Raw genomic sequence first — 11315 nt, forward strand, 5'->3', positions numbered from 1 at the left:
TCATTTGTACAAAAATTAAAAAGGTGAAAAACTACAATAAACATCCTCCCGGCCTTGGCCAAGAAGGCCAACATGTCACTCGTCCAGGGCTTCCTTTAGGCGTTGCAAAGCTTCCATGGCTGTTTGTAAAATCTGTTGACGAGATAATCGAGTAGTGCGATTTCCTTCTCGGAGATTGCTTCTGCGGCTTCGTTCTTGTCTCCTGTCTCGTCTGCGTTGACGGTCAATTGCCTCTCTCAATCGATTCTCTTGCACACGTCGGCTGTTAATTAAATGACGCACGTCTGAACTCACTCGTCCTCTTTCAATGTCCTTCAACGTAACCCGGGGAAGGTCAGCTACATGAAGCAGTGTGTGGTGCTCCTTTCCGCATTTACGACAAACGGTTTCGGACGTGCACTCGTATGTGCGATGCGACCTAGCAAGGCAGTTGATGCAGTAACTCTTTCGTGTAGCTTCTCTACGTCTTTGGCCAACATCCATTTGAAGAAATTTCCTACAAAAGCGGAGAGAATGGTATCCCTCACAAACGAGACATTGATGTACGTTAGTAGGAGCCCTGTGAAGAACGAACAAACAAGAAAAAGGATATAAGAATCTATTACTCTATTGGGATGATCCTCCCTAAATACAAGTTGCTCAGAAGTTGGCGGGAAGTGACATCTTAAAATTAGAAGAGCGAAATTGTAATAATGTTAAGAGCGGAGTTGAGATTCAGAGAAAAAGGGGGCATAATTTCGTAATATCGCGAGTTATTGTCCCTTTGGTTGTACGTATATCAACTATGCGAACAAGACCATCGTTGCTTTGGTGAGTTTTCGTGATTCGTCCCAGTCGCCATTCACAAGGTGGAAGTTGATCATCTTTGACCACCACTAGTTGACCAATACTCAAATTTGCTTTGGGGGTATGCCACTTATATCGTTTCTGTAATTCCTTCAAGTATTCATCTTTCCAGCGTCTAGCGAACTGATGCTGTTGGACCTTTAGACGTTCCCATCGATCTGTTAGAGACAAATTATCCGACGTAACTTCAGGAAATGCCACAAGTGGCGCACCTCTTAAGAAATGTCCTGGCGTTAGAGCCAACAGCTCTGATGAATCATCTGTGATAGGAGATAATGGACGGGAATTTAGAACTGCTTCGATTCGAACCAAAAGAGTGACGAATTCTTCGAAAGTATATTTATTGTTTTGGGCTACTTTTTTGAAGTGTGTTTTGAACGATTTTACACCTGCTTCCCATAAACCTCCCATATGTGGAGCATTCGGGGGTATGAATGACCACTGGAAGCCATGAGGTGTATATTTAGCACTGATGTCATTTGCAGCCTCTTTCATGAATTGGGAAAACTCATAACGTAGTGATCTTTCGGCTCCTACAAAATTGGTGCCATTATCCGACATAATTTTCTGTGGAAGTCCTCTCCTTCCAACAAAACGAGTGAAAGCTGCCAGGAATGAGTCCGAAGATAAGTTTGAGCACAATTCTAAGTGTATAGCCTTTGTACTGAAACAGACGAAAACGCACACATAACCCTTTTGATAGGGGGCTTGTCGAGTAGTTGATGTTTTAATAGAGAAGGGCCCAGCGAAATCGATACCAGTGTAAGAGAAGGGTAGAGAAAATGTGCTTCGCTCTGTGGGCAGAGCTGCCATAATTTGATTTTGAACTTTCTGCTTGTAAATTAGACATATTTTACAGTTTCGTATACATTTCTTAATAGCTGAGCGAAGTCTGGATATATAGTATTCCTCGCGAATAGTCCGTAGCATAAGATTATTTTCAGCATGCAATAAAAATTCGTGGATAAAGTTTAGGAGTAATGTGCAATAATGTGATGTCGTTGGGATTACAATGGGGTGTCTTTCATTATATGGAAGATTGGAGTTGGCAATTCGACCATTAGTTCGAAAAAGTCCTTGGTCATCCACGAAGGGATTTAAAGTATATAGAGCGCTTTTTTTGTGAACAAATCGTGATGCATTGAGTAAACCATATTCCTTAGGGTAATGGTTTTTCTGCGTTAAACGAATAATCAAATTTTTCACTCTAAGAAACTCAGATTTGGATATTTGTGTCGAATTAGGACGAGTATTTTTCTTTAACCCCTCATAAAATCGAAAGACGTATGCAATAACTCTTATAGCTTTATCCCATCGTGAAAATCTTTTTAAAATGTCATCGTCAATCGCCGAAATATGAAACGATTCGATTCTCCGAACCTCTGGAAGATCCTCGTCCGCTAGGAGAGATTTTGGCCAGTTTTCTAGTGGTTTTCGCAACCACTCGGGACCGTGCCACCATAGCATATTATCTACCAAATTTCCCGGTGTGCACCCTCGGGAGCCGAGATCCGCGGGATTGTCGCTAGATCGCACATGTCTCCAGGGACAGTTACCGACGTTTCTTATGATTTTGGCTACGCGATTTGCAACATATGTTTTCCAAGTACATGGCGGTTTCGCTAACCAGCCTAAAGTGATTGAGGAATCCGACCACAGATGAAGCTCAGTATTCTGAAGAGATAATTGGGTTATAACGTGTTTGGCAAGTTGGGATAATAGAACCGCGCCAGAAAGTTCCAAACGTGGAAGACTAATTGGGTCAATAGGGGCAACCTTGGTCTTTGATACCACTAAGTGTGCTTGAATAGAATCGCCATTATCAATTCTAATGTAAATTACTGCACAATATGCTTTCTCAGAAGCATCGCAAAATCCGTGAAGTTGAGTGCGACGAAGTGGGGAATATGTCACCCATCGTGGTATAGAGATACGCGAAATTTTATTTAAATTTTGTACAAACTGACTCCATTTATTTAGTAACTCAGGTCGAATAGGATCGTCCCAATTCGTACCTTCAAGCCATAATTGTTGTAGTAAAATTTTCGCTGTGATAATAATGGGAGAGAGCCATCCTGCTGGGTCGAAAAGCTTCGAGACACTTGAGAGAATTTTGCGTTTTGTCATGCTCTGCGATATTTCAGGTGGATCAAGTCGATAGGAGAACATATCATCTACAGCATTCCATTGTATGCCAAGGGCTTTTGTATCACTGGCCTCATGGAATTTAAGAAATTTTGAGTTTAAAACATTTTCGATGGGTACGGATTCGAGAATAGGAAAATGGTTTGATGTTATCTTTTTAAATGGGAATCCTCCAGACTTAAGCATCGAAACCAATTGAGTAAGAGCTTGAACAGCTGTTGCCGAATCATGAGCTCCCGATAAAACGTCGTCAACATAAGTTTCATTTCTGATAATATGAGCGGCGTATGGAAATTCACTCGATGAGTCGTCGGCCAGTTGCATAAGGGTTCTAATGGCCAAATAAGGAGCACAATTTACTCCAAATGTTACAGTTTTCAAAGCGAAATCAGTGATGGTACCAGTAGGGGATTGTCGGAAGAGTAATCTTTGATAGTCTATGTCATCAGAGTGTACTAAAATTTGACGATACATTTTTTCGATGTCGCCAGTAAAGACATATTTGTAGAGACGCCACCGTAAAATTAACGTCATTAGGTCAGATTGAAGCGTAGGGCCTATATGCAAAACATCATTAAGTGATTTCCCCGAATCCGTTCTTTTCGAAGCATTAAAAACTACACGCACCTTTGTACTTTGACTCTGGGGTCTAAGAACCGCGTGATGTGGTAAATAAAATGATTTATATGAGCCCTCGTCGTGAATCTCTTTTGACGAGGGCTCATCCGGTTCGAAGGACCATGTCTTTTCTATCCATAGGTCCATAGGTCGCTGGTTCAGATCCGGCTCGAAGGACCATGTCTTTTCTACTCGTTACCACAGGAATTAAAATCTGATAAGATCTGGAACTTAAGTTCTATTCCCGAGAAGTTAGAATTTTACTGGCTTCAGGCCAAGTGCTGAACTTAAGTTCGAGCAATGCGAATAGTTACACCACCGTGTAAAAGGGAATGAGGATGAGCTTAGGCTCTTGCCAGAGAAGGCGCAGTAGAGAAAAGAATACTTACGTGGTAACCCTTACCACAAACACCAGTGCAAAAACCAAGAGGGATTTTCTTATTAACTTACATTTATTCAATTGAGGTGGAATGAGATGAGGTGTGCTTACAGCGAGTTGTGAGAAAAGAAGAAGGTATATAGCAATGTTTTTTGCCAAGTCACCTCGGCTCAAAACGGAATAAAAAAATGTGTTGCCACTTATTGATACAAATACTGGTTTGGATTTCATTTACAATTTTACAACTCATGGTTGTATTCATATTCATAGGATAATTCACTAATTCAATTAATTCAAGTTGCAACTTACAACTAAGTGGAGATATAATTCAATTTCAAGAATTCATTTGTACAAAAATTAAAAAGGTGAAAAACTACAATAAACACCCATATCTCCTAAACTAAGCGTCCTAGACCGAAAAGGACTATAATTCGTGACCACTCCAAAAAATTGAAAAATCCACCCAAAACCTAAAAAAATTGAAGTTTTTATATGAAAAACTTCTTTTGCCCATATCTCCTTAAATATGCGTCCTAGAGCGAAAAGGACTTTAATTCGTGACCACCCCAAAAAATTGAAAAATCCACCCAAAACCTAAAAAAAATGAAATTTTTATATGAAAAACTTCTTTTGCCCATATCTCCTTAAATATGCGTCCTAGAGCGAAAAGGACTTTAATTCGTGACCACCCCCAAAAAATTGAAAAATCCACCCAAAACCTAAAAAAATTGAAATTTTTATATGAAAATCTTCTTTTGCCCATATCTCCTTAAATATGGGTCTTATAGCGAAAAGGACTTTAATTCGTGACCACCCCCAAAAAATTGAAAAATCCACCCAAAACCTAAAAAAAATGAAATTTTTATATGAAAAACTTCTTTTGCCCATATCTCCTTAAATATGCGTCCTAGAGCGAAAAGGACTTTAATTCGTGACCACCCCCAAAAAATTGAAAAATCCACCCAAAACCTAAAAAAATTGAAATTTTTATATGAAAATCTTCTTTTGCCCATATCTCCTTAAATATGCGTCTTATAGCGAAAAGGACTTTAATTCGTGACCACCCCCAAAAAATTGAAAAATCCACCCAAAACCTAAAAAAATTGAAATTTTTATATGAAAACCTTCTTTTGCCCATATCTCCTTAAATATGCGTCCTAGAGCGAAAAGGACTTTAATTCGTGACCACCCCAAAATATTGAAAAATCCACCCAAAACCTAAAAAAAAAATGAAATTTTTATATGAAAAACTTCTTTTGCCCATATCTCCTTAAATATGCGTCTTATAGCGAAAAGGACTTTAATTCGTGACCACCCCCAAAAAATTGAAAAATCCACCCAAAACCTAAAAAAATTGAAATTTTTATATGAAAAACTTCTTTTGCCCATATCTCCTAAACTAAGCGTCCTAGAGCGAAAAGGACTTTAATTCGTGACCACCCCAAAAAATTGAAAAATCCACCCAAAACCTAAAAAAATTGAAATTTTTATATGAAAAACTTCTTTTGCCCATATCTCCTTAAATATGCGTCCTAGAGCGAAAAGGACTTTAATTCGTGACCACCCCCAAAAAATTGAAAAATCCACCCAAAACCTAAAAAAATTGAAATTTTTATATGAAAAACTTCTTTTGCCCATATCTCCTAAACTAAGCGTCCTAGAGCGAAAAGGACTATAATTCGTGACCACCCCAAAAAATTGAAAAATCCACCCAAAACCTAAAAAAATTGAATTTTTTATATGAAAAACTTCTTTTGCCATATCTCCTTAAATATGCGTCCTAGAGCGAAAAGGACTTTAATTCGTGACCACCCCAAAAAATTGAAAAATCCACCCAAAACCTAAAAAAATTGAAATTTTTATATGAAAAACTTCTTTTGCCCATATCTCCTTAAATATGCGTCCTAGAGCGAAAAGGACTTTAATTCGTGACCACCCCCAAAAAATTGAAAAATCCACCCAAAACCTAAAAAAATTGAAATTTTTATATGAAAAACTTCTTTTGCCCATATCTCCTAAACTAAGCGTCCTAGAGCGAAAAGGACTATAATTCGTGACCACCCCAAAAAATTGAAAAATCCACCCAAAACCTAAAAAAATTGAAGTTTTTATATGAAAAACTTCTTTTGCCCATATCTCCTTAAATATGCGTCCTAGAGCGAAAAGGACTTTAATTCGTGACCACCCCAAAAAATTGAAAAATCCACCCAAAACCTAAAAAAATTGAAATTTTTATATGAAAAACTTCTTTTGCCCATATCTCCTTAAATATGCGTCCTAGAGCGAAAAGGACTTTAATTCGTGACCACCCCCAAAAAATTGAAAAATCCACCCAAAACCTAAAAAAATTGAAATTTTTATATGAAAAACTTCTTTTGCCCATATCTCCTAAACTAAGCGTCCTAGACCGAAAAGGACTATAATTCGTGACCACTCCAAAAAATTGAAAAATCCACCCAAAACCTAAAAAAATTGAAGTTTTTATATGAAAAACTTCTTTTGCCCATATCTCCTTAAATATGCGTCCTAGAGCGAAAAGGACTTTAATTCGTGACCACCCCAAAAAATTGAAAAATCCACCCAAAACCTAAAAAAAATGAAATTTTTATATGAAAAACTTCTTTTGCCCATATCTCCTTAAATATGCGTCCTAGAGCGAAAAGGGCTTTAATTCGTGACCACCCCCAAAAAATTGAAAAATCCACCCAAAACCTAAAAAAAATTGAAATTTTTATATGAAAATCTTCTTTTGCCCATATCTCCTTAAATATGCGTCTTATAGCGAAAAGGACTTTAATTCGTGACCACCCCCAAAAAATTGAAAAATCCACCCAAAACCTAAAAAAATTGAAATTTTTATATGAAAACCTTCTTTTGCCCATATCTCCTTAAATATGCGTCCTAGAGCGAAAAGGACTTTAATTCGTGACCACCCCAAAATATTGAAAAATCCACCCAAAACCTAAAAAAAAAATGAAATTTTTATATGAAAAACTTCTTTTGCCCATATCTCCTTAAATATGCGTCTTATAGCGAAAAGGACTTTAATTCGTGACCACCCCCAAAAAATTGAAAAATCCACCCAAAACCTAAAAAAATTGAAATTTTTATATGAAAAACTTCTTTTGCCCATATCTCCTAAACTAAGCGTCCTAGAGCGAAAAGGACTTTAATTCGTGACCACCCCAAAAAATTGAAAAATCCACCCAAAACCTAAAAAAATTGAAATTTTTATATGAAAAACTTCTTTTGCCCATATCTCCTTAAATATGCGTCCTAGAGCGAAAAGGACTTTAATTCGTGACCACCCCCAAAAAATTTAAAAATCCACCCAAAACCTAAAAAAATTGAAATTTTGATATGAAAAACTTCTTTTGCCCATATCTCCTAAACTAAGCGTCCTAGAGCGAAAAGGACTATAATTCGTGACCACCCCAAAAAATTGAAAAATCCACCCAAAACCTAAAAAAATTGAATTTTTTATATGAAAAACTTCTTTTGCCATATCTCCTTAAATATGCGTCCTAGAGCGAAAAGGACTTTAATTCGTGACCACCCCAAAAAATTGAAAAATCCACCCAAAACCTAAAAAAATTGAAATTTTTATATGAAAAACTTCTTTTGCCCATATCTCCTTAAATATGCGTCCTAGAGCGAAAAGGAATTTAATTCGTGACCACCCCCAAAAAATTGAAAAATCCACCAAAACCTAAAAAAATTGAAATTTTTATATGAAAAACTTCTTTTGCCCATATCTCCTAAACTAAGCGTCCTAGAGCGAAAAGGGCTATAATTCGTGACCACCCCAAAAAATTGAAAAATCCACCCAAAACCTAAAAAAATTGAAGTTTTTATATGAAAAACTTCTTTTGCCCATATCTCCTTAAATATGCGTCCTAGAGCGAAAAGGACTTTAATTCGTGACCACCCCAAAAAATTGAAAAATCCACCCAAAACCTAAAAAAATTGAAATTTTTATATGAAAAACTTCTTTTGCCCATATCTCCTTAAATATGCGTCCTAGAGCGAAAAGGACTTTAATTCGTGACCACCCCCAAAAAATTGAAAAATCCACCCAAAACCTAAAAAAATTGAAATTTTTATATGAAAAACTTCTTTTGCCCATATCTCCTTAAATATGCGTCTTATAGCGAAAAGGACTTTAATTCGTGACCACCCCCAACAAATTGAAAAATCCACCCAAAACCTAAAAAAATTGAAATTTTTATATGAAAACCTTCTTTTGCCCATATCTCCTTAAATATGCGTCTTATAGCGAAAAGGACTTTAATTCGTGACCACCCCCAAAAAATTGAAAAATCCACCCAAAACCTAAAAAAATTGAAATTTTTATATGAAAAACTTCTTTTGCCCATATCTCCTAAACTAAGCGTCCTAGAGCGAAAAGGACTATAATTCGTGACCACCCCCAAAAAATTGAAAAATCCACCCAAAACCTAAAAAAATTGAAATTTTTATATGAAAAACTTCTTTTGCCCATATCTCCTTAAATATGCGTCCTAGAGCGGAAAGGACTTTAATTCGTGACCCCCCCCAAAAAATTGAAAAATCCACCCAAAACCTAAAAAAATTGAAATTTTTATATGAAAAACTTCTTTTGCCCATATCTCCTTAAATATGCGTCCAAGAGCGAAAAGGACTTTAATTCGTGACCACCCCCAAAAAATTGAAAAATCCACCCAAAACCTAAAAAAATTGAAATTTTTATATGAAAACCTTCTTTTGCCCATATCTCCTTAAATATGCGTCTTATAGCGAAAAGGACTTTGATTCGTGACCACCCCAAAAAATTGAAAAATCCAACCAAAACCTAAAAAATTGAAATTTTTATATGAAAACCTTCTTTTGCCCATATCTCCTTAAATATGCGTCCTAGAGCGAAAAGGACTTTAATTCGTGACCACCCCAAAAAATTGAAAAGTCCACCCAAAACCTAAAAAAATTGAAATTTTTATATGAAAAACTTCTTTTGCCCATATCTCCTAAACTAAGCGTCCTAGAGCGAAAAGGACTTTAATTCGTGACCACCCCCAAAAAATTGAAAAATCCACCCAAAACCTAAAAAAATTGAAATTTTTATATGAAAAACTTCTTTTGCCCATATCTCCTAAACTAAGCGTCCTAGAGCGAAAAGGACTATAATTCGTGATCACCCCAAAAAATTGAAAAATCCACCCAAAACCTAAAAAAATTGAAATTTATATATGAAAAACTTCTTTTGCCCATATCTTCTTAAATATGCGTCCTAGAGCGAAAAGGACTTTAATTCGTGACCACCCCAAAAAATTGAAAAATCCACCCAAAACCTAAAAAAATTGAAATTTTTATATGAAAAACTTCTTTTGCCCATATCTCCTTAAATATGCGTCCTAGAGCGAAAAGGACTTTAATTCGTGACCACCCCCAAAAAATTGAAAAATCCACCCAAAACCTAAAAAAATTGAAATTTTTATATGAAAAACTTCTTTTGCCCATATCTCCTAAACTAAGCGTCCTAGAGCGAAAAGGACTATAATTCGTGACCACCCCAAAAAATTGAAAAATCCACCCAAAACCTAAAAAAATTGAAGTTTTTATATGAAAAACTTCTTTTGCCCATATCTCCTTAAATATGCGTCCTAGAGCGAAAAGAACTTTAATTCGTGACCACCCCAAAAAATTGAAAAATCCACCCAAAACCTAAAAAAATTGAAATTTTTATATGAAAAACTTCTTTTGCCCATATCTCCTTAAATATGCGTCCTAGAGCGAAAAGGACTTTAATTCGTGACCACCCCCAAAAAATTGAAAAATCCACCCAAAACCTAAAAAAATTGAAATTTTTATATGAAAAACTTCTTTTGCCCATATCTCCTTAAATATGCGTCCTAGAGCGAAAAGGACTATAATTCGTGACCACCCCCAAAAAATTGAAAAATCCACCCAAAACCTAAAAAAATTGAAATTTTTATATGAAAAACTTCTTTTGCCCATATCTCCTTAAATATGCGTCCTAGAGCGAAAAGGACTTTAATTCGTGACCACCCCCAAAAAATTGAAAAATCCACCCAAAACCTAAAAAAATTGAAATTTTTATATGAAAAACTTCTTTTGCCCATATCTCCTTAAATATGCGTCCTAGAGCGAAAAGGACTATAATTCGTGACCACCCCATAAAATTGAAAAATCCACCCAAAACCTAAAAAAATTGAAATTTTTATATGAAAATCTTCTTTTGCCCATATCTCCTTAAATATGCGTCCTAGAGCGAAAAGGACTTTAATTCGTGACCACCCCAATATATTGAAAAATCCACCCAAAACCTAAAAAAAAATTGAAATTTTTATATGAAAAACTTCTTTTGCCCATATCTCCTTAAATATGCGTCTTATAGCGAAAAGGACTATAATTCGTGACCACCCCCAAAAAATTGAAAAATCCACCCAAAACCTAAAAAATTGAAATTTTTATATGAAAAACTTCTTTTGCCCATATCTCCTTAAATATGCGTCCTAGAGCGAAAAGGACTTTAATTCGTGACCCCCCCCCAAAAAAATTGAAAAATCCAAAATTGAAATTTTTATATGAAAAACTTCTTTTGCCCATATCTCCTTAAATATGCGTCCTAGAGCGAAAAGGACTTTAATTCGTGACCACCCCCAAAAAATTGAAAAATCCACCCAAAACCTAAAAAAATTTAAATTTTTATATGAAAAACTTCTTTTGCCCATATCTCCTTAAATATGCGTCTTATAGCGAAAAGGACTTTAATTCGTGACCACCCCAAAAAATTGAAAAATCCACCCAAAACCTAAAAAAATTGAAATTTTTATATGAAAAACTTCTTTTGCCCATATCTCCTAAACTAAGCGTCCTAGAGCGAAAAGGACTTTAATTCGTGACCACCCCAAAAAATTGAAAAATCCACCCAAAACCTAAAAAAATTGAAATTTTTATATGAAAAACTTCTTTTGCCCATATCTCCTAAACTAAGCGTCCTAGAGCGAAAAGGACTTTAATTCGTGACCACCCCAAAAAATTGAAAAATCCACCCAAAACCTAAAAAAATTGAAATTTTTATATGAAAAACTTCTTTTGCCCATATCTCCTAAACTAAGCGTCCTAGAGCGAAAAGGACTTTAATTCGTGACCACCCCCAAAAAATTGAAAAATCCACCCAAAACCTAAAAAAATTGAAATTTTTATATGAAAAACTTCTTTTGCCCATATCTCCTAAACTAAGAGTCCTAGAGCGAAAAGGACTATAATTCGTGATCACCCCAAAAAATTGAAAAATCCACCCAAAACCTAAAAAAATTGAAATTTA

General features: G+C 35.7%; 1 protein-coding gene across 1 annotated transcript; it reads right to left on the reverse strand.

Annotated features, from left to right (window-relative positions):
- Positions 1 to 714: 714 nt before the first annotated feature.
- LOC142231146 (uncharacterized) lies at positions 715 to 3756 on the reverse strand. The gene has a single exon (XM_075301765.1). The coding sequence runs from the start codon at positions 3754 to 3756 to the stop codon at positions 715 to 717; it is 3042 nt and encodes a 1013-aa protein (XP_075157880.1).
- Positions 3757 to 11315: the final 7559 nt, after the last annotated feature.

Source organism: Haematobia irritans, chromosome 3 (assembly GCF_050003625.1).
Source record: "Haematobia irritans isolate KBUSLIRL chromosome 3, ASM5000362v1, whole genome shotgun sequence".
NCBI classification, from domain to species: domain Eukaryota; kingdom Metazoa; phylum Arthropoda; class Insecta; order Diptera; family Muscidae; genus Haematobia; species Haematobia irritans.